The following is a 23,725-nucleotide window of genomic DNA, read 5'->3' as shown; positions in this document are numbered from 1 at the left end:
TCCTACTCACCTGCACTCCACTTGCAGCACGTGCCCCCAGGAAGAGCCAGGAGCATGCCCTTAGCAAGCGGTGGGAGACTGTGTCCCTTGCCCTGCTGTTAGGATCATAGAGGCCAGAACATGGCAGGACAGTTCCTGATTAAGCATCAGCACCAGGGTCAGCTGTGCCCACCCTCCAAGTCAGATCCCAGGAGCAGGCTGCTTCCCTGCCTGTGTCCATAGTTCCGAGTACAGGCTCCAGCACATAATAGGGATTCAGTAGTTATTGAAATAACCAATAAATGTTTCTTGGCCCACTCTTCTGTGGGGATGGCATTTCTGCATGGAGACTATAGACCCCAAAACCAAGGCTGTAAGACCCAATGAGTCTTAGGCCCAGAACTTCCTAAGTGGGTTAGCAGATTCAAAGCTTGGGCTGGAGGGCATATGCAGATACTTCCACAGTTCCCCTGGGCCGCCCAGGGCCTTTGCCCTCTTCTGCAACAGGGTGGGGCAGGGGCAGGGCTCTGTAGACGTGGGGGCCAGTGTGTCCTGGCCCTGGCTTTCATTACCCCCATCACCCAAGCACAGGCCTGGCCCTTTCATTGTCCAAGGCAGTGAAAGCCTGAGCAGCTGCTGGTGGGGGCTGGGGGTGGTCTTAGTCTGTCATAAGCCCTGGAATTCCTGGGACCACGTCTCCCTGGCTTTGTGCCCAGTTTCTGACATAGTGGCATAACTCTCCTCCCCACCCTGGAATAAAATCCCAGTGGACTTTGGAGCAGAAGCCGGGACAGGGAAGCTCATTAAATAGCTTTTGGCAGGTACCCTCCTTTTTCTGAGGAGGGTATTGCCAAGGGTCAGTCTCCCCCAGGTGGAGTCTGCGCGGGGAAGGAAGGTGGGTGGGTTTCCATCTGTGCAGGGTTCATGATGGGGTCTTGCGAACACAATTCCGAGCGGACCAGGCTTAACACAGTGGAGGCAGTGAGGGAAGACAGATGGAGCCTTGCTGCGGTGCAGCTGCAGGGAACGGCCTTTCCGGGGTGTCTGGGCTGTATCTTGCTGCTGCTGCATCTCCCTGGAGCCTTGGGCTCTGCCTGGGGGTGCTGCTTCTCTTAAAATGGGAGGTGCACATACACTGGCTCCCTGCTAACCCTCCCTGGTCCTAGCTCTGGAAGCTGCTGCCAGCTTGCCTGAACAGCGAGACGTTTGCCTGCATGGCTGGGCTGTATAGCCAACTGGCTTCTCAATATGTAGCTGGAGGGCTCTGTTCCATGGCCGCCCTGTGCAGTGGTGCAGGGCACAGCGGATAGTGGATTGGGTTTGATCTGTAGCTGTGCACTTACTGGTGACCTTGAGCAGGTTTCATTATCTCTCCGCCTCTGTTTAACTATCTGTAAAATGGGGACAGTAGACATCATATCTGATAGGGTTATGAAGATTTCATGAGTCAGTAATTGGGAAGTGCTCTGAACAGTGCTGACACGTACTGTCAAATAAGTGTTTGTTAAATAAAATATGGAGATCAATAAATGGGGCCCAGGCTCTGAGGGCCCAGGTGCTGATCCTGTGGCCTGTGGGCCACCTGGATCTCGCTGTGCCCTAGATCCCAAGTCCTCCTGTACTGAATAGCACCATCATTTACATAGGTCTGAGAAGCATTGGGGTGCAACAGAAGGAGCACTGGACTGGCAGTTAGCAAGCTCTGGTCCCAGCCCTGTCTCTCAGTTGCTCTGTTTCCTTGGGAAAGTCACTAACCCTCTCTGGGCCTCAGTTTCTCTGGCTGTAAATAGGGAATATTTATAGAGTGAAAGATCTCCAAGGGCCCTTTCGGCTTAGATAGCCTGACTCACAGTGACTCTCCCGTCCTGCCCCAGGCTGTACACTGGGAGGGTCCACATGCTTTGTTGATTTGTGTCTGGAGCTATGGAGAGGCAGTGGGCAGTGGCCGCCTGGGCTCCCCAGGCACTAGATGCTCTCCTAGCCTGGCCTGGCCTGCTCCTGGGCCTCAGGACACTGAACTGCTGTGTCCTTTCCTCACTGTCCTTGTGGTCCAGAGTACTGATGAATGCATTCTGGATCTGTTCTGGACTCCGTGCCCTGGGTTGGCAGGGCTGCTCTGGCACAGTGTCTAATGATGGGCTGGCTAGTCTGACTGTGAGCCTGATGTCTGTCTCCATCACTAAGCTGTCGGCTTGGCGAGTGCAGGGCCCCTTTCTGCCTGTTCTCCACCGCATCCCCAGGGCCCAGCACAGAACCTGGCACGTAGTTGGTGCTCCGAAACTGTTTGTTGATTGAGAGGTGAAGACTCAGCTGAACTCAAAGACTTCTCTCATCTCAAGGAACCTTATATTCAGGGTCTCCACCCTAAGGAATCTTATCCTAAGTACCAGAAATTCCACCCTGGGAACCATCAGCCTCGCATTGGAACTGGCCGTCTCCTGAGACTCACCTCCTTAGTTTCCCAGGACAAGAATGGGCCCTGTTTCCCAGGAACCTGCAGGAGGAGAGCCTTCCAATCTGGAGGGTTCTTGGGCCCTGCAAGGACTGCCTTGGCTCTGCCCCCAGGGACAAGGCAAAGTGTTGATTGGAGTGGGAAGTGCCCAGCTCAGATAAGGGCTGTTCCGAGTTGACCCTAATAAAGGATGTTTTCTTATGTCAGCATGCGTGAACATGCTGGTATGTGTGAGAGAGACAGGAATAGAGAGTCAGAGACGGGGTCAAGGAGGCAGGCAGAGATAGACATTCAGAGACTTTGAGACTAGTACAGGGAGACTAAGAGGCAGAGGGACAGCACTTCAGCCTAGGGTGGCCGAGGCAGGGTGAGGTGGGAAAGGAGGATAGGGGCTCCTCCTGCCCCATTTTTTTCTGGGCTGACATCCAGTTTGCCTGCCACTTGGGTGGTAAGCATGTTCAGGTTGGAACTGGCTATGGGACAGACACCCCTGACCTGAGCCCCAGGCGTAGCCCAGGGTGTGTTTGTTGAAATCAGACAACCAGCTGCAGCAGCCGTAGCCTCAGCATCAAACAGCTTTGCGCTGGCAAGACAGCTTCCTGTGGGGCTGCACGGTGGTTTCGAGTGGGCGCCCTGGAGTTGGACCTACCGGTCTTCAGATCCTACTGGTCTTCAAACAGCAAGCTGTGGGCAGCTTCCACTACCATTCCCTGCGCTGGATTCTTCATCTGCAAATAGCGTAATACCAGTACCTGCCTCACAAGGTGCCGATGAGGATTAAATGAATTAACGAAGGCCGAACTCTCAAAATAGTGCCTGGCCCGGGATCACTGAATCCTCTGTTAACCCCTCAGGTGGGTAGGTCAAGGGTTGTCAGCCCCATTTTACAGATGAGGAAATCCAGGCTCAGAGATGGGCAGGGACTTGCACAGCGCACCCAGTCAACCAGGGCTGGAGCTGGGACCTGAGCTGGGGACCCTTGCCTCCCAGTCCAGTGCTCTTCCTCTGCCCCCCGCGGTCCCTCTGTTAGGGACCTCTCCTTCACTTGTGATCCTGACTCTTGGGCTGTTGTAACATGCTCCTCGCAGCCACCGTCCCGGGGGGAGGAAGCCCCAAGCTCTCTGTCCATCTCTGCTTGCCCGGATTTGGCACACAGAAGTGCTAAACAAAAACATGTGTGTTGCGCTGCGCTGATGGTGCTGCTGGGAGATGACTGAAGCAGCCGCTCCCCCGGCCCCCGGGGGCGGTGGCATTCTTGGAGTCAGTGCCGGTCAGTTGCAGGACCCTGGGTTAAATTGCAGCCACCCACTGGGACGAGAGCAATGTGGGGGTGGGAGGGCGCCAGGAGGTTTCCATGATTGGCTCCGTCCTGGTCCTGCCGGAGAGCCGGAGCTGCGGCCAGTGGGGTCGCGCTGCCCCAGCTAGGGGAGCCCTTGGGATGTGTGTGGGGAACAGCCGGCTGGGAATCCCAGTGCCAGGGAATGCTGCTGTGAGCCATAGATGCCTCTCCCTCCAGAGCGGCACTCCGGGGGGGCCAGCCCCGGGCCTGGGGACTGATGGCAGGGGAGCCAGGGCTGGCGCCTGTGAGCCTGTAACCCAGGAGCCGTCCGGGCCCCTCGCAGGCTGAAGGACGGGGTGGCCGAGGACTCTTCCTCGAGACATCCCGGGCTCCTTTTCAGATGAAAGTGTCTTGGGAAATTACAGAGTTTTCTATTTGATGGAAGAAAGAAGTCCAACCTCTCTCCAGAGTGGCGGCAGCGGGCTGGACAGGGTGTGTGTTTGGGAAGCGCGCTGGAGGAAGAGGAAGAGGAGGCGGGACGAGTGATGCAAGGGTTTGAAAAAGCCACCTAGATGTGGGAGGGGAACCTGGTCATTTGGTTCGGCTTTTCCCGGCAGGTATTGCGCCCCTGGGGACCTTGGGTAAGTCCATGAATAGCCCTGCTGACACAAAGGAGCTCTGTCTGCGGAAGGCAGCCGCTTGACGCGCCACCAGGAGCTGCCACAGCTGCCCGCCCGTCCGCCCGCCCGCCGCCGGGTGGGCGGAGCTGGGCGGAGACCCGCGCGGGCGGGCGGGCTGGCAGCAGCGGCATCCAGGAGTCCCCGGGTCCCTGCCGGAGTGTGCTGGGTAGGTGCCTCGGTGCCAGGGTGTGTGTATGGCGGGCGGGGGGCTCTTGTCCAGGGCACCCCGTGCCCCTGTTTCTATTGTTTCTTCCCCAGGGCAGCCATTGGTAGGCATGTTGCAACCAAACCATGTGTGTTCTGCTCTGAGATAGCTGTGTGTGTGTGTGTGTGTGTGTGTGCGCGCGCGCTTGTCTGTCTGTCTGTCTGTCTGTCTCGGGGTGGGTGGGAGGGAGCCTGCAGGGCTAGGGGCATGCTTCCGCTGTGTGCTGCTCCCACTTCAAGGCTGGTCAGCTGGCTTTTCTTTCTGAGGGAAATGAATGTTTGGTGAGCAGAAGTCTGGCCACTGCATAGGGAGGGAGCGCTCAGCCAGCAGTGCTGGCGATCTTGTCAGGGATGCTGACCACACACGAGGCACCAGGATGGCTGTTCTTGCCTAGTTCCATGAGGGGAAGGAGGTGGTCTCAGGGGCTGGACTGGGGGTGGGGTTGCATCTGATCCTTGCGGCTTCGGCTGTTATGTTCACTGGAAGTACAAGCAGAGATGCTCTGCCTCCTGAGCCTCTTGGGAAAGGTCTTGCACCTGCCCCTTTGGCTCCTGCTGAGACCCGTAAGGAAGGGGATAATTGTTAGGGACCTGCTCACCCCACAGAGCAAGCTGCTGTAAGCAGACAGAGGCCAATTCTTTTATCAACTTGGAGGCCTCACATCTCTATGCTTGTCCTGGGGTGTCCAAGAAGAACCCTCGTGCCCTGGGACCTCAGGGCTGAGGAAAGCCCAGGTCCAGAGAGGGGAGGGGCTGTGCCCAAGTTCACACAGCAGGTCTCTGGCCAGGACCAGGATGGAGGACGTCTGTCTCCTGGAACAGTGAGGACAGGATATGTGGGTGCCGTTACCCTGCGCTCAGCTCTGAATGTGGCGTTCCTGGCTTGAGATGCCTAGCTAAGTACAGGGCCACTGGGCCTCTCACCAAAAACTTGCAGCATCTTGCTGCCCTCAGGCCTCACGGCTGGGGGCTATCTGGCTCCCCTCTCGAGGTGGCTGGAGTGGGTATATCTCCTGGAAGGAAGGAGCTGCACTGTCTGACCCGCCAGGGCCCGCGGCATCCCAGCCAGGGCACTGCGGCCATAGTCAAAGTTTCCACCAGGGCCGCTTGAGTCCTCCACGCCCAGCCAAGGGACACCTCCCCTCTTCGCCAGCCCTAGCACGTGGCAAGGCTTAGCCCAGGGCGTGCCCTTCAGGGAGCGAAGTTCCACAGCAGGGCCTGCTCCAGGCCCGGGCTGGCATCTGCTGCAGCAGGGGGATGGTGAAGATGGGGGCAGCTGAGGTGAGTGACCCCCTGTTGGGGAGTCTCTTTGAACCAGAGATCGTCGATGGGGCTTCTGATTATAAGTATCTGGTATCAGTGAAACCACCCCAGCCCCTAGCCTTCTTGCCTTTGCACGTGCTGTTTCCGCTGCCTGGAAAGCCCATCTCTTCTCTTCTCTCCAGGTCTTAATCCTACCCAGACTTCCATGACTAGAGCAAATACTGCAGTTGGAATCTGTCTGTCCCTTGGTGGTGGTACCCACTGTGGTTGCTTCATGTCTTCTTCATGTAGGATTTGAGCCTTACTCATCCCTTGGTCCCAAGGGCCCAGCCTGGGACCTGGGGCATGATAGGAAAGGGCTCAGATGGGTTTCCTTGAGGACAAGCTCTGACGTCCAAGTCAGCTCTTTCTACCCATCTCCTAGCTCTGCCTGGCAGACAGTGGGCACTACCAGCTTGAGGCCTGGCGAGGAGTCCCTCTGGAAGGGTCCTAGTTTCTGCATGGCAGGGTTGCTTCCACAGAGCCAAGGGGTTGGGGGATGGGATTTTTGTTAGGAGACAAGGCAGGGAGAACCTTGGCTTCAGCCTGGCGGAGGCTACAGGGAAAGCTGGGCTGGGATCGTGCTGGGCTGGGTGGTGTGGTGTCCACCCCATGGCCTGGGCCACAGAGGGTGGGAGGGGCAGCCCCAGCTAGTTTGAATGCAATGCTCCTGGTCCTTTGCACAGACTGCAGCAGCTTGGAGCTCAGATTGGGCCCTGTTGGGATGGTGCCAACCAGGGTGGTGGATTGGAGGGTTGGGGGAGTGTGCGGTTCTCAGCCAGTGGTCTGCCTGGCTCCCCCAGAAGAGGCGCAGCTGAGGAGGGAATGCCCACGCCCCGCTGGGTTCCTAGGGGCGCTGAGAGCCTCTTCCTGTTCAGTCTCCCAAGGCCCTAGAATAGCTGAGTCTGTTTGCCTTCTGGACAGATACGGGACTGAGGCAGGAAAGGAAGGATTTGCCTGAGGTTATATGCGACTCAGCAGCACGGCAGGGACAAGAACCCAGGTCTCCGGGTCCCCCACCCAGGTTTCTCTCCGTCACACCAGCTGGATGACTCAGAGTACTTGGCTTTCACCTTGATGCTCCCTTTTTGGGGACTCCCTTAGTGACACATTCCTTTCCAGGACTGTCGCATTTACTAGCTAGAGCCCGGCTCTCCTCTGAAAGAGCAGCGTGTGCAAGTAAAGAAAGCCCTGGCCTGGCCAACAGGCTGGAGACTGAGGCACAGGCTGGTCCCTGCTCACTGGATGATCTCAGGCAAATCTGCTTTTTTCTCTGGCTCAGTTTCCCCTTTGGAGCAACCAGGGACTGGACCAGGTATTGCCTGGCCCCTTCCAGGCATCCAGAGAATCTTCCATTCTCTGCAGACCCTCTCCTCTTCCTGGGTTCCGAGAGTCATTGGTCAAGGCCAGGGTCCGGCTTCTCAGGGAAGTGGCCCCCTACCTGTTCCTCAGGCCCTTCTGGTCAGAAGCCTTCTCTTGCAAGCTGGAGCCTGGGCCGAGGCTGGGAGGTTTGTTGTTGTTTGTGGAGCCAGGCCGTTTCCAAGATGTCATTGCTCAGGGAAAACCGTCATTCCTCCGAGGGATAAAGAGGCTGCTTACGGCTCAGCCTGGAGAGGCTGGAGCCACTCACGGCAGGCCAGCCAGGCTCGGCCCCCGGGAGTCGCCACCTTTGCCTGAACAACCAGCTGGGTGGGGGCAGGATTGGGAAAGGGGTGCTGGGGCCACAAGCCGCTTGAGAAATTGGAGCTTCCAGGCACGGAGGAGAGGAGAAGGGGTCCCAGGAGACCCTCTTCCTCTGGCAGTGGGCCGAGGTCATCACTCCAGACGTGTGGAGAGTTGCCAGGTGTGCCCTCTGCTCCAGATGGCCTTGGGCTTCTCCCCTCTCCCTCTGCCACGGGCTGGCCTGCCCGCACCTGGCACTGGGGCTCAGGCTGCTGCCGGAAAACTGTCAGCGGCTCCCAACTTAGAAAGGTGGGGAGTGCAGAAAGTTATTTGGAACTGGGCGCGCTCTCCCCTATGTAGCCAGGGCTTTCTGTGGCGTCCTTGGTTATCTCTTGTTGGGGTTAACCTCGGGCTGATAGCAGAACTCAGACACTCGGGGCAGGGTGGCAGAGGGTGGGAGGCATGGGGAAAGGCAGAGGAAGAGCTGGGCAGAGCCTCTGGGAGCCAAATGGCTGGCCACAACCTTGAAAAAAGGCTGGAGGCAGCCACGGGGAGAACACTGGAATAGAAGGTGGCGTGCCTGTCCCACTCCTCTAGTCAAGGGTTGTAACTGTGTCCGCGCAGAGCTCCAAAACCTTCACTGCTCACACCTCGATTAATGAAGTTCCCAGTTGATTCAAACAGCGGCTCTGTAATTGCTTTCTCTGCCTGTTTCCCTCCCTTCCCTCCACATGTGTCTAACACCCACTATGTACGGTGCACTGGCCAGGTACTGGAGGTATAGGTCCAATCTTTAATCTAGTGCCAGGGATGGGCGTGTAATGGATGGTAACAAGACAGCTTTGACAGGGAGACTCGTGGAGAGGGAACCCTGGGGAAGCTTCCAACCCAGCCCGGGAGACCCTGCAGGAGGTGAGACTGAATCCGGATGCACAGATGCTTGTCCATCGAAGGAGGAGATCTCCATCCCAGTCTGCCCACCCTTTAGGGTGTAGACATGATTCCTGCCTGACCATAGAGATTGCCTATGTGTGTCCATCCACATGCTGCGACTTATCGCAGTGGTGGCCGAATAATGTTGTATGCAGGTGCATGGGCTCTGGACTTGAGGGCAGGCTCTCCCTCTCTACAGTTGGGTGCTCTTGGGTAAGACACAGAAACTCTCGGTGCCTGCATTTCCTCAAGCAGGGGCCCAACTTCACTGGGGTGATGAGATGAGGTGTGTTCGCAGAGGGCTGAGTGCATGCTGACACTGAGGCATGGGGGCAGCGGGGGTACCCCTGGCACCTTCCCTTACTGGTGGCTGTTATTGAATGGGATGATGTGGGTGAAGTGAGGTGTTCGGCATGGAGTCTGACACTGAGCGGGCATTTGCTGAATGGGAGGGGGCACGGCAGCTTTGGGGCTGGGAGGGAGGAATCAGCTGGAATGTGCTATCAGGCCCTGGGATGAGGGCTTTTATTTGCTTTTGAAATAAACTTTTATATTGAAATGTAAAAGACAGCAAGGGTAGAAGTATGTAGCCGATGAATTTTCACAAAGTGAATAAACTCTCCAGGTCAAGAAACAGAACATTCTAGTACCCTGGGAACCTACCCCGCCCCTGGCCGCGCCCCACCCCTCAGTCACTGCCACCTCAAAGGGTAACCCTTTTCTTGCCTTCTCTCACTGAGTAGTGCTGCCTGTTGTTGAATTTTGTATACGTGGAATCATTGAGTATGTATTCTTCTATGTTGACTTCTTTGGATCAGCATTTTGATGGTGAATCCTTCAGTATTATTGTACTCAGTTTTATTCCGTTCACCCCCACTGTGTGTGGTATTTCACTGTGTGAATAGAGGTGCCCCAATTCATCCTATCATTGATGGACATTTGGGTTGTTGCCAGTTGGAGGTTATCATGAATAGTACTACTATGAATATTCTCATACATGTCTTTTGATGCACTGTAATATACTTTTCTGTTGGGTAAATACCTAAGGTTTACAATTGCTCAGTCATAAAGTTGTATATAATTAGCTTTAGTAGATTCCACTGTATAATTTTCTTTTTTTTAACATCTTTATTGGAGTATAATTGCTTTACAATGGTGTGTTAGTTTCTGTTTCATAACAGTGAATCAGTTATGCATACCCACATGTCCCCATATCTCTTCCCTCTTGCATCTCCCTCCCTCCCACCCTCCCTATCCCACCCCTCTAGGTGGTCACAAAGCACCGAGCTGATCTCCCTGTGCTATGCGGTTGCTTCCCACTAGCTATCTATTTTACGTTTGGTAGTGTATATATGTCTATGCCACTGTTTCACTTTGTCCCAGCTTACCCTTCCCCCTCCCCATATTCTCAAGTCCATTCTCCAGTAGGTCTGCATCTTTATTCCAGTCTTGCCCCTAGGTTCTTCTGATCCTTTTTTTTTTTTTAGATTCCATATATATGTATGTATGCATACGGTATTTGTTTTTCTCTTTCTGACTTACTTCACTCTGTATGACAGTCTCTAGGTCCATCCATCTCATTACAAATAACTCAGTTTCGTTCCTTTTTATGACTGAGGAATATTCCATTGTATATATGTGCCACATCTTTATCCATTCATCTGTTGATGGACACTTAGGTTGCTTCCATGTCCTGGCTATTGTAAATACAGCTGCAATGAACATTGTGGTACATGACTCTTTTTGAATTATGGTTTTCTCTGGGTATATGCCCAGTAGTGGGATTGCTGGGTCATATGGTAGTTCTATTTTTAGTTTTTTAAGGAACCTCCACACTGTTCTCCATAGTGGCTGTATCAGTTTACATTCCCACCCACAGTGCTAGAGGGTTCCCTTTTCTCCCCACCCTCTCCAGCATTTATTGTTTGTAGATTTTTTGATGATGGCCATTCTGACTGGTGTGAGGTGATACCTCATTGTAGTTTTGATGTGCATTTCTCTAATGATTAGTGATGTTGAGCATCCTTTCATGTGTTTGTTGGCATTCTGTATATCTTCTTTGGAGAAATGTCTACTTAGGTCTTCTGCCCGTTTTTGGATTGGGTTGTTTGATATTGAGCTGCATGAGTTGCTTGTATGTTTTGGAGATTAATCCTTTGTCAGTTGCTTCATTTGCAAATATTTTCTCCCATTCTGAGGCCACTGTATGATTTTCTCAAGCGTGACACCAATACACCCTTTTCAGGCAGCATAGGAGAGCACCTGTTGCTTCACGTCCTCACCAACAGAATTGGCATTAGCTATTGTGATATCTGATTGTGGGTTTAATTTGCATTTCCTTGATGACTAATGAGGTTTAGCACCTTTTCGTATGTTGATTGGCCGTTTGGAACATCTCTTTGTGAAGTGCCTGTTCAAGTCTTTTCTCCAGTTTTCTATTGGATCCTCTTATTGATTTGAGGGAGCTTAAAAAATATTCTGGATATGTGTTCATTGTTGGATATGCACATTGCAAATATCTCCTCCCACTCAGTGGCTTGCCTTTTCACTCTTTTCTGAAGAATAGAAGTTCTTCATTTTAACGCAGCCAACTTGTCACTCTTTGTCTCTGTGGAGAATGCTAATTGAACCCTGTTTCTTTGCCTGTTACAAGGTTGTAGATATTCTGTTGTGTTGTCTTCTGGATGTTTTATTGTTTTATGTTTCATATTTAGCTCTGAAATCCACCTGAAATAGATTCTTACGTAGGATGGACGTAGAGGTCAAGACTCATTTCCTCTGGGTGGATATCCAATTTATTCAAAAGATCATCCTTTCTCACTGTCGGTCCCTATCACCTTTGTCAGAAATCAAGGGGCAATAGGGTGAGCTGAGTTTTGAAGGATGTGTAGGAGTTCACCAGGTGGACAGAGGAGGGGAGAGGGTTCTGGGAGGAAGTACAGTGAGCACAGATTTAGAGGTGCCTGAGAGGAGTGTGCTTGGGGAACTACCAACAGTTCAGCCTGGCTGGAGGGAAGAGGGGAGAAGTGGTGTGGTGGAGAGGCCGGTTGGCAGGGACAGGACACACAGGGGAAGGAGCTGGGACACCAGAGGGTTGCGGTGGATTTAAGCTGGAGGGGAGTATAGTCAGGTTCGTATAAGAGAGATGAGAGACGGTCCCATGACAGGAGGATGAGTTTGGAGCCTGCTGTCAACCCAGACAAACCCAGCCTTGACATCCCCCTCAGCAGAGACAGAGCATGTCTTCTTCAGAGAAGCAGTGGCAGAGGTAGCAGTGTGCCTGGGGCCTTGGAGGGTGGCCTTTGGCTGCAGGTTTGCGGCCGAGTCCAGTGGCCAGATATACATTCCAGTGTCCTTGAGTGGAAAAGCTTCCCGCCACTCCAACCCCAGCCGCCACCCAGTGCCGCCAGCACTGCAGGCCCTGAAAGAGGAATAGTTTAGGAACTGGAGCAGATGGACAAGGTTGGGGTGGGGGGGGTGGATCTCTGGAAAGGGGGTGCTTTCTGCTTCTCCCGCCCTTGATGCACCCACAAGGATCCCGGCCTCACCTTGGGCCCTGAGAACAGACCCTTCCAGGCTGGCTGGGATTCAGAGCTGAACAGACCTCCTCCGGGAGAGAGCGGCCTAGAGAGGGGAGTCGCTTGGCCCAGAGCCACGCAGTGAGCCATACTTACCCAGCTTGGCTACCCACCAGCCTCCAGGGCCTTTGGGATGGGCCTCAGTTTTCTCCCCTGAAACGTACAGATAATAATAGTGCCCCCACCCTAGGGCTGTGGTCCGAATATGTCAAGTGCCTTCTCCTGGAGTGGATGCAGGGGAAGGGACTGGTGATGATGATGATGATTACAGGAATTGCAAATGTTTATTGAGTACCCACTACGTGCCAGGCCCCTCTATCTGGATGGTCTCCCAACAGTATCATGGTCTGGGTACTTGCTACTTCTGTCGCCATTTCACAGATAAGAAAATTGAGCCTTGAAGAGGTTAAGCAGCGTGCTCAAGGGCGCCGAGCTAGGCGGTGGCAGGGCCAGGATTTGAACCTGGATTTGTATGTCTCCAGACCCCTGTTCTTCACCAGCAATAGGCTTCCCTCCTCCACCCCTGGCTCTGAAAGTGCTCCCCATTATCCGAGCTGTTGCTTGCAATTAAGCCTGAGATTTTGGGCTTGGTCTCCGGTGCCTGACATGGCGGAGAGTCGAGAGGAAGGTCTTGGCCATGGGCTGAGCACTGCTGTGCCCCAGGTCCTGCCTCCTGCCCCCTGTCACGGCATCCCTGCGAGGGAGGCATCGCTGACCCAGCCACACGGTTAGGAAGTGGGATTCAACGCAGGCCTGCCTGATTCCCAATCCCGGTCTCCTGCTCACAGTGCTACGTGTGCCCTTCCCTGAGGTCCTCCTAGCTTGGCAGAGCTTTCGTGTTTGAGCAGCCTAGTGTAGAACATCGTAGAGAAACCACACGCTTCTGACTCTCCCGCCCATGAAGGGGTCCCCGGGCGGGAGGTGGTTTGGGAGGGTCACCAGGTGTATGTAATTCCGTAGCAGTCCTGCCCTCACCCGGCGAGTCAGACACCTGCCCCTCAGTCGCCACTAATCTGGGGTAAGAGCAGGGACCCTGCATCCGCTATTGCTCACCACTGCCTAGCACAGTGCCTAGGCCCTGGTGGGAGCTTGGTAAGGTCTTTTGAAGACAGAGAGGGAGGGAGAGAGGAAGGGCAGTGAAGGGGGCAGGAAAGAAGATCATGGGGCAGGAGAAGGAGCAGGGCGTTAGGGCCAGCAGACCATGTTTACATTCTGAGTCCTCTGCTTACTCAGTTTTTGAAGTTGTGTAACTTACTTAACTTTTCTGAGTCCCAGATTCCTTATTTGTAAAATGGGGCCAGTTTTGCTCCTGGCCTCATAATGTTGCTAGACATGAGAAAGTGTAGGTAAAGCAACTGTTGCAGTGCCTACTGTCTAGTAGATGCTCAATTAATGCTTTCTCTCTTCCCCTCTCCACCCATCTTTTTCACTGTTTTCTGTTTCCACCATCTCTAGCTCCACCTTCCTTATCTTTACAGCACTAAGTAAACTTCGCTTTCAGGGTAAAGTTCGAATTCCTTAACATAGCCATGCTTCTGCTCCATGGAACCACCTGCACTTCCTCAAATATTCCATGCTGTCTCTGGCTTTGGCCTGGATACCCTCTCCCATCCCTTTCCCAACCTCCTCCAAGAGCCATCCCAGTCTTTCCTGCTGTCTCTGTGCTTCCATAGCCCCTTGGGGTGGTGGTGGGTCGGTGGGAGATTGACATGGGCCCCTTACCTGGTTCTCTCACCCGGAGACCCAGTGCCTTCGGGGAAAGACATGTGTCTTGCCACCGTTTGTCTCTGGTGCCCCACACAGGCCCTGGCACAGGACTGGGGCTCTGTAGGTATTTGCTGAGTATCTCTGGCGGTTGGGGTGGGGGTGAGTAAACCAGGGACACAATCCTAATGAGCCAGGGCAGAACCTGACTGGGGCCATGACAGCAGTGCAGGCCAGGCATTGGCAGGAGAGCAGAGAGCCCCCTAGCCAGGGTATCCCAGGGAGCATTTAACTGGGCTGCAGGAGATGGGCAGGAAGTGGACTTCAGAAGGTTGAGATAATAAGGAAATGAGACAGTGCACGTGCACACATCTGGATCAGGGAGAGAAAGAGGGTGTCAGGTGGGAAGGGAGTGGTGGTGGAACTCACAGGAGAACTGGATCTTGAGCAGAGAGCCCCAGGGTGGGGTAGGAGAGGCCCATGGGGCCGCGCTCGCTTTCTGACGGAGGCATCAGTCACCACAGGGACAGGAAGAGACTGGGGAAACTTCTGTTCTCCACTCGCGTGGCTTTCAGATAAGCATAAGGCCGGAGGTGTAGAAGGGGTCTTTGGGGCGGCGGGGTTGGGGGCAGAGACTGCGAGTCCAGGCCCCCCACGCACACAGAAGACCCGAGAAGAGAAGGGGCTTGGCAAGGTGGTGACGGGGGGGCACAGTACTGGAAACCCAGACCTTGGGAGCTGCTTCCCCTGCCTGGTGAGAAGCTGGTCATCCAGGAGGGTGGTGGGCATCTCAGCAGGCTCCAAAGGCCAGGCCTGAGGGCATGTTCTTCTGACTTAGCCAGGTGACATTGCCAAGAGTAGCGAAGGTTTCTAAGAGGGGTCCCTCTCTTCTCACTCCTCAGGGCTTCCTCTTCCCTGCATGTTGGTGAGCTGCTTCTCCTCTGTGCCTCAGTACTGCTTTCAGTACAATGGGTATGCTCCCTGCTCTGGTGTGTTGCCTGCCTTCCTGAGCCCCTGACAGATCAGTGAGTTGTGTCATTCTTTAGGGACAGAGAATTTTCAGTCTGCAGTCAAATTCCTCCTCCTTCCACTCTCTCCTCCTGCAGTTGGGCCTCTCTTCATAGGGAGCGTGAACGGGTAGCTGACTCTAGCAGGCTTGTCAGCTGCCCAACCTGGACCAGGGGCTGCCGAGGTCCTGCCTCTTGCACATGGGCTCCATTACAGAGGAAGTGCCGTGTACTGGAACTGGTACCAAACTAGGTTCTGGTCTGGATTCTAGTCCTGATTCTGTTGTGTGACCTTGGGCACATTGCCTCCCTTCCCTGGGCTTTAGTCACCTTGTCTGTTAATGGAGGCAGCTCCCAGAATTTTCTGGGGAGTCAAAAAAAGGTCAAGATACCTGGGCCCTACTTTTGGGGACTTTTATCCAGTAGGTCTGGCACTGGGCCCAGATATAGATATTTTTTAAATGTTCCACAGGTGATTCTAAAGTATATCTGTCTGTTGAGAACCGATAGTCTGGATCAGTACTTTGCCAACTTGAATATGCAAATGAATCAGCTGGGATCTTGGTTAAATGTGGGTTCTGATCCAGTAAGTGTGGTCTGAGGCCTGAGATTCTGTATTTCATAGGACTGCTGCTGCTGCTGCTGCTGCTTCACGCATCCCACTCTGAGTAGTAAGAATCTAGACGGTCTGTGAAGTTTATTGGATTGCCCATTCACTCGTCCATCCATTCATTCATTCATTCATGCATCATCAACACGTAAAATGGGGAGTGGGGAGAGGTGAGGCTAGAGGGAGAGACAAAGCCCAGAGTCTTCCAGGGCTACAGAATTTGGGCTTTATTGGGAGGGCAGTGGGGAGCCACGTCAAGGTTTTAAGCCGAGGAGTGACAGGGTCAGATTTGCATTTAGAAGACTGCTCTGACAGGGCACAGAGAAGCAGCAGAGGGGCGTGGACCACGGCGGGGAGGTCAGCATCGATCCCAGTGCTAGATGTCATGGTCTTGAGGCAGGTGGTGGTAAGTGGAGACGGTGAGAGGGGATTCTTTTCTTTCTTTTTAATCAACTTTATTTTTCAGAGTAGTTTTGGGAACTGAGAGGAAAGTACAGAGAGTTCCCAATACTTCCTGTCCCTGCGCACACATGACCTCCCCCAGTGGAAAGATTCTTTAAATTTTACGAGAGACCATCAAGGAGGATTTGGTGATTGGCCATGGGGTGGCAGTGAGGAGAGAACGATACCCAGGTCTCTGGTTCAGGCAGGTGGTGGCATCATTGATACAGAGACTCCGAGAGGAGGAATGGACTTGGGGGAAGGTCAGGAGTTCAGTCTGGGGTCATTGACTTGGGAGCACTGGTGGGATATCTGGAAGGAGGTATCCATGTCCGTGCCTGGGCTCCAGCCACACGGGTGTCCTCTCTGGCCCCCAGGGTGCTCGCCTTCCTGGCTCGGGACCTTTGCCTGTGCTGTTTGTTCCCTCATGAGCTCGTCCCCGCCCACGGAGCAGACTTTAGCCTCAATGTCCTTCCACAGGGTGGCCCTTCCCACACACCCCTTTATTCTCTCACGGGACCTTACAGTTTTCCTTCACTGTGGATCAGTGTTTTTCAAACTGTTTCTGTGGGTGATGACTTGGTTCATGCCCGGCCTTCCTCTCCAGCCTGTAAGCTCCATCAGGACAGGGATCACGTCTTTCTTATTCTTGTATCCACAGAGCCTAGAACATTCTGAGAAAGGACAGGTCTGGGCTAGCAGCGGGGACTGGGTGTTGTCCATGACCAGATGGTACAGATGGTACTTGTTGCCTGGGGAGTTGGATGAGTGCTCGAGGGAGCATGCGGGCCTGAGGTGAGAGGGGGCTGGAGCAGTTTCCAGTGAACAGGACACATGCCGAGAGGCCCGCGATGCAGCGGAGAAGGGGGGGTCATCGGCTAGTCGGAGGAAACCCAGGGAAGGAAATGTCAAAGCGGGCCGTGCTGCGCTGGTTGCAGCTGCCGCCTGTGGAGTGCTTGTGTACCAGCACGGTGCCGAGCTCTGGGTGTACATCACTCCTCGCACAGCATCCTGTGTTACGGCTAAGGAAACTGGGGCCCAGAGAGGTTACCCCCGAGGTCACCTAGCCAGTAAGTGTGAAGCGGGCAACAGTATCCAGAGCTCTCCCCACTGTAAGGTGCTGCCTCCGTTCTCCTGGACTTTGCCAAACTTGTTGCAGTGGGGGCAGGGAAGGAGGACAGCCTGGAGGCCCCTGTGGCAGGGCGGTGGCTTCAGCCTCTGGGTGTCAAGAAGCCAGGCCTGAGGAGCTGACTGAGGCTGGGCAGGGGTTCCTGGAAGCCGGCATCGAGCCAGAGACCCGGAGGCATGCCAAACTTGAAGGAGCAACCCTGTCTCAAAAGGCAAGCCTGGAGGTCAAATGGCCATGTGGGAATTCTAGTAGCCTCTCTCCCTTTCTCCGACGACTTTCCATTTCACAGAGCACTTTCCTGTCCTTTCTCAGGCTTGGTCCCCAGAAGTGATAGTCTGGGATCACACAGCTAGCAAATGAGGGGGTCAGGATTCCAGCCCAGGTCTTCCGGCATTATGTCCAGGGCTCTTTCCGAAAATCCTTTGTAAGGGCCACCCTGAGATGGAGGGAAACGCCAGTTCACCCCGCACCCCCTGACCTCCACCAGCCCGGCCCAGCCCAGCCCAGTGCAGGAAGTGGTTTCTGAGGGCAGTTGAGGAGCGCGGCATCTGCGGTAGATATGATGAGTCATCTCAGAGTGCGAGCTGCAGGTTGACTCTGGGGTCAGCCGACCCGGCTCACGCTTAGTAGTTGTGTGACACTGGGCAAGTTATTTCAGCAGCCTGCCACCACCCTCAACCCCAATAGCAGGTGGGGGTCTAGGGCCCAGGGGGCATAGCTGGTGTGGGCAGGCCTCTGGATGCCACACCTGTCGCCCTTCCCCAGCCCGTGCCGAGCCCTGGATTGCGCTGGGGAGAGGATTTGATTATGTCGTAAACAGAGGCTCCATTTAGAGGGCCTGGTTCATTTCCTGAGTGCTTCTAGCAGGCGAGACATGCACAGAATTAGCCCTGGTCCAGCCAAGCCAAAGAAGTGATGGATGGGAGAGATACACGCTCCCCGCAGAAGAGGGGCAGCTGCATGGAGCGCTCGGACCCAGGGCCCTGGGCCAGCAGGCTGGTCTCTGGGGCGCCTTGGCTGGCTTCTTGTCACTCCAAGCTGCTGTAACAGCTGCCTAACTGGGTGTCCCCAGCTGCCTGCACTTTCTCCATGAGAGCGCTCACCACACTCATTAAGACCAATTGTCTAACCTCTGTTTTTCTGCTCAGCTGAGGGCAGGGACTGTGTCTGACTTGTCCTCTGCTGTCCCCATCCCCACCCCAGGGCCTAACTCAGTACTTGGAGAATGAATGACTGCGTGTATGCATGCCATGTCCCCGTCCTCACGCCACACCTGCTCACACCACCCAGGGCAGCTTCACGTAGTACGGCTCTGCCCGTGTCATTCCCTCGCTCGCAGGACGATCCCACGCCCGGCATCCATTCTGTACTACGGCTCTCATCTTTATTTCTTTTCCGTCCTAATTCTCCCACTTGCCACCCTCTCCCCCAAGGTTTCAGAGGCCCCTTCCCCCCCAGGTACCCGATGCCGCCCTAGCTTTCCCAGGAACACAGGCCTGACCACAGCGGCTCAGGTGCTCACACGAGCCCCGTCCAGGAGCACAGGATGGAACCGATGAGCTCTGGTCCTTGTTTGCCGGTGTCTGCCCTGTGGCAGATGGGCCTGGGGGAGGGGCCTCCAGCAGTGCTCACAGCCTGCTCCCCTCCCTCTAGACCCCTGGGGCCCCAAACCGTTGTGTGTAAGGGTCCAAGGAAGTGGGGAGAGACAGTTGGCCGTGAGGCAGGAGTTCTAATACTGAACCAGCCTCGGATTTCTTAGGTAATTTCCTTAGCCCCTGGGACCTCAGTTTCCCTATCTCTAAGATAAGCCTAGACTAATAATAGCTCCCACTTTATCAGATGCTTCTCTGGGGCTGGGCCCTGTGAAGAACACTAACTTAGTCCTGTGAGTCTGGTGTGATATCGTGGCTCTGTTCCAGGTAAGGAAACAGGGCTGGGCTCGGAGAAGTCCGGAGGCTTGGCCATTTTCTTGCACGGCTGGGAAATGGCACCGCTGGAATCAAAACCCAAGTCCACCTCGGGCAGTCTGAGCAGGAACGGCCGGGCGCTCTGAGAGCCCTCGGTCCTGGGTGGTTTCTCAGCGTGCCTGGGGCGGGGCCTCTCTGGGGACAGAGGCACTTCCCCTCCTGGCTTTGTTTGGCTTGGCCTCGCTTTAGGGCAGGATTGGCAGAGGCAGGCTGACTTGCATTTCTGGTTTTGGGTCTGTTGCTGCACTTTCCCTAGGGGCGAGGTGCAGGGGCAGGCTCAGCGCAGTCACTGCTGGTACAGGCCTGAGCCCCCACCCCCACCCCCCAGGAAAGGGGAAGTGCAGCCTGCTCCCCCCTCAGGGCCCAGTGCCAGGCCCCAAGGGCACCGATTGCTGCTTCCCTAGTCCATCTTTCCAGACGGACGGGTCTGGCGGTGGGTGGGGGGGGTGGGGGGGCGGGTGAGAGAACGTAGGGCACCAGGGAGCTGGCTGCCGGAGTTTGTTCTTCTTGAGGGAGAAGGCTCCCTGGTGGGTGGGAGGCGACCAGGGGACTGGGCTGCTCTGGGGACTGAGATCCGAAGTGGGCTTGGGAAGGAGCCAGAGGCCAGGCTTTAACCCCAGCTTAGCCCTGGGTTTTTGTTTGTTTGTTTTTAGCCTTGGGTTTATGGGCGCCTTGGGGCAAGTCCCTGGGTCACTGTCCAGGCTGGGCCCTCTGTCTTCCTGTCAGTGCAGTGGAGGGTCTCTCTGACCCCCTGGGAACAAACTAGGGTTCCCAGATGAGATTCCTGGATTGGGGCTCCTGGCATCACAATTGCCAGCTTCGACTCTGGGAGTTTGACCGTCTGCTTCCAGGGGTCCATGGGAAAGATGTGTCACTGTTTGAGGTTCGTGGCCGTTGTTTTAATCACCATGACTACCACCACCATCATCTCATTTCAGAGCTGTCTACTCTCCTGGTGCGCCACTTGGGCACATTGTTTATCCCATTTCATAGGTGGAGAGCCTGAGGCCCAGAGGGTTTAGGGACTGGCTTATCCTGGCCCCGTTGTGCGATTCTAGGTTGGCCACTGCTCCTTTCTGGGCCTCAGCCTCCCCATCTGTGCAGTGGACATTTGGGCTCGCTGAAGTTCCAGGGTCTGAGGCAATGAGGTCCAAGGGGTTCCTGGGTGGAGCTGTCTTCATCCTGGAGCTGCAGGCAGGATTTCCAGGGAAGGAAGTCCTCCTGGTGAGTCTTTGGCTGTGCCTGGGAACCAGACCCTGGCCAGATGGTCCTAGAGTCCTCTGAGGCTTCCCCTCCTGGCTCAGCAACTCTCTCTGCACCCCACCGCCCAGGGTGGTGGATGGGCAGAAACTTTCACTGTCATCCTCCCAGACGATGCTCTTACCCACACCGGGCTTTCACATGCGCTCTGCTGCTCCCAGACGACACTGTGACCTCTGACACGTGTGTGCAGCACCCTGCAGCTGCCCCGACCTGTGGCTGGGCCACTTATTCCCAGATGTGAGGCCTGGTTGGTCCAGGGCTTAAAAGAATTCCCAGCTGCCGGCACAGCCTTTCAGTCTCTGGCAGCTGTGCAGTGGTGCATAAGTTGCTGCTCTCTGGGCTCATCTTCCTCATCGATCAAATGGGCATTTGTGGTCTTTACAGTAAGACCTCTTAACATATGTGCTGAGGTATTTAGCCCTGAAATCTTCCACCTCTGCGTGTGTGTGTGTGCGTGCGTGCGTGTGCGTGTGCGTGCGTAACTGTATAGTTCCCAGGGATGTGTGGCATCTTTCTCTTTCATTAGTTCTAGGTGCTGTGGCCTCTTCATAGACGAAACCCGGGCTCTGAGTAGTTCTAGGTCCTTAACTGTGATGAGGGACCCAACCTAGCCCAGGCCTGACTGACTTTCCCGTGTGGCTATGACACCGAGACACCCCTGACTTTCTCTGAGCCCCAGGCTCCCTGTGAGATAGCTGCTTTTCACACTCCATCAAGGGCACCATTTTTCCCTTTGCAAATGAAATCTGCAGGAACCCAGCAAAAACTCCAAGGGTTCTGAGGGTTGTGTGTGAGGCAGGAAATGCTTCCTTTTTTGGATGTGGAACTTCTGAGGTTCCTCCAAACACAGTTTCAAAAGCACCGGGTGGATGATCCCTCAGTGAGGTTCCATGTGTCTGTGACGTATGTCTAGTCCAGGTGTGAGCAAATATTTTGAAGTTCTGGTTTTATTCTAGTTTATTAGTTTCAGAAAGATCTAAACATTCAGAGCAAGTTCTAATTTGAATGACTCCCTAAGATTTTTTAAAGCCTTTGGTTCAGGTAGAAGATACCCTTTGGCTGGCTCCAGGATTCTCCCACTTGGTGATCGCTCTGGCTTGGGGCTTGGTTTGATTCTGGCCCATGAAGGCAAAGGCTGTCTGGCTCCTCATTTATTCACAGAGTGACTTACTCACAGAGGGACCATGACATTTCCCTTAGAGGGCCACTGGGAAGATTACATAAGAGGGGTTTACGCTGCCATGGCCCCTGGCATATGGTAGGAGCCACATAATGGTAACTAGCCTCTCCCTCTTCTCCCGTAAATGACCAACCATGTTTTGATGGATCAGAAGTTTCCAGCAAGGAAATAAGGGTGGGAGCCCACATTCAGTTATGCCAAAGGGACTGTCAGGCTTCCGTGTGGCACCTCGGCTTTCACAGTGTAGAGTGTGGGGTTTGGGTCAGGGCTTGATTTTGTTTCAATCTCTGTGACATTGGCTTGTGCACAGTGGCCTCCACTTGTGAGCCCTCCTCATTTTCTCTTTATTTCACAGATGTTTGAGACAGAGGCAGATGAGAAGAGGGAGATGCCCTTGGAAAGGAAGGGGCCGGGTGCTGAGGACCCCTCACCCAGCAAGGACCCCTCTCGTGGCCAGGATCCTCCTTCAGGACAAGACCTTCCACCCAAAGAGGACTCCTCTTCCAGCCAGGAACCCTCTGCTGGCCCAGAATCACCAACCAGCAAAGACTCACCTTCCTGCAAAGAATCCCCTCCAGGCCAGGAACGCTTGCCAAGCAAGGACTCCTCACCATGCCAGGAACACCCTACGGCCCCAGCCTTCTCTCCATGCCAGGACCTTCCTGCTGGGCAAGAACCCTCCCCCAGCCAAGACCCTCTAATCAGCAAAGACCTCCCTGACATCCAGGAACCCCCTGCCCAGGACCTTTTGCCCCGTCAAGACCTGCCCGCGAGCCAGGACCCCCTGGCAGCTGAGCCCCTTGCTAAGGAGACCACGAGCTCTGGGGACCCACCGGCAGCCACAGGAGACTCGCCTATGGCCTCCAGGCCAAACTTCGTGATCCCCGAGGTCCGGCTGGATAGCACCTACAGTCAGAAGGCAGGGGCAGAGGGGGGCAGCTCGGGTGATGAGGAAGATGCAGAAGAGGCTGAGGAGGGCGAGGAGGGAGAGGAGGACCAGGACGAGGACACAAGTGATGACAACTATGGAGAGCGTGGTGAGGCCAAGCGCAGCAGCATGATCGAGACGGGCCAGGGTGCGGAGGGAGGCCTCTCGCTGCGCGTGCAGAACTCGCTGCGGCGCCGGACGCACAGCGAGGGCAGCCTGCTGCAGGAGGCCCGCGGGCCCTGCTTCGCCTCCGACACTACCTTGCACTGCTCAGATGGAGAGGGCACTGCGTCCACCTGGGCCATGCCTTCGCCCCGCACCCTCAAGAAGGAACTGGGCCGCAATGGTGGCTCAATGCACCACCTTTCCGTCTTCTTCACAGGACACAGGAAGGTAAGGGGGCCAAGGGTGAAGGGGGAGTGGGTATATGACAGGGTGGGGTGGAGGGAGCGTGCGTCCAGGAGCTGCAGGGAATGAGCCTTTGCTTTGTCCCACCTCTGTTCTTCTCTCAGCCTTCCAATGAGCCTTCCACCCATTTGACAGAGGATAAAACTGAGGGCCAGAGGGACCAAGAAGGCAGAACCTGGACTTAAACCCAGGACTTTATGACTCCAGATATTCTTACAGCTCCATTGTACTGGGGAAACCCACAGAAAGTAGAGCAGGTGTATTTGGATCTAAAAGATCCAACATCATAACTGGAGAAATAGTTATAATTTACACTTGGTCCAGGCCTAGCCAGACTAGAAATCTATCAGCCAACAAGCATGACAACACATATTTCCTCTGTGCTGGCATTATTCTAAGCAATTTACAGGAACTCATTAACTCTCACAACAGCCCTGTGAGGTAGACACTGTTGTGAGGAAACTGAGGCACTGGGAGGTTATGTGATTTGCACCGGGTCGCACGATTTATAAAAGTCTGAATCAGAACTAGAATGTGGCTCCAGGGCTGGAGCTCTTAACCACTGTGCCCTTTGCCTCTTGCAAATGTTTAGAAATAGATGAGTAAGTGTTGATTGATTTCCTGCTGTGGGCCAGGCCCTGTGCTCTGTGCCACAGCAGGGGCCACAGAAGTGTGTGAGGCTGATCTCAGCCCGTGAGGAATGCTGCTGCTGTGTGGGCCCCGAAGGTGGCCTAACAGTGAAAAGATTGCATCACGGCCTTGAAGCCCGTTAGCCAGCTTGAGCCTGGGCTCTGTCCCTTACTCACTGTGTGGCCTTGGGTGAGTCACTCAGCTCTTCTGAGCCTTAATGTCTTCTCTGAAAAGCAGAGATGAATAGCACTCACATCCCATGGTGGTTGAGGGTGAACCCAAAGAGCCCAGTGCCTGACGACATTCGCGCAGGCGCCAGGCGAGTGCTGTGGAGGTGCTCACAGCCAGTGTGGTGCAAGGTGTTGTTATGACAACTGTTGTGAGGCCAG

The 23,725-nt window shown here is 54.8% G+C and overlaps 2 protein-coding genes across 2 annotated transcripts in view; one reads left to right on the top strand and one right to left on the bottom strand.

Annotated features, from left to right (window-relative positions):
- RNF183 (ring finger protein 183) overlaps positions 1-23,725 on the bottom strand; it is a gene marked incomplete at its 3' end in the record, with an annotated part of 359,693 nt that overhangs the window by 219,814 nt on the left and 116,154 nt on the right. The window lies entirely within an intron of this gene.
- RGS3 (regulator of G protein signaling 3) overlaps positions 1-23,725 on the top strand; it is a gene marked incomplete at its 5' end in the record, with an annotated part of 127,875 nt that overhangs the window by 88,558 nt on the left and 15,592 nt on the right. Inside the window, 1 exon segment of the mRNA XM_082842658.1 lies at positions 21,726-22,691. Within this exon segment, the coding sequence (XP_082698784.1) occupies positions 21,726-22,691 (966 nt within the window).

Source organism: Leucopleurus acutus, assembly GCF_964270905.1.
Source record: "Leucopleurus acutus genome assembly, chromosome: 7".
In the NCBI taxonomy this organism is placed as follows: Eukaryota; Metazoa; Chordata; class Mammalia; order Artiodactyla; family Delphinidae; genus Leucopleurus; species Leucopleurus acutus.
The sequence above is the reverse complement of the archived record's forward strand: the minus strand, read 5'-3'. Positions and strand labels throughout refer to the sequence as shown.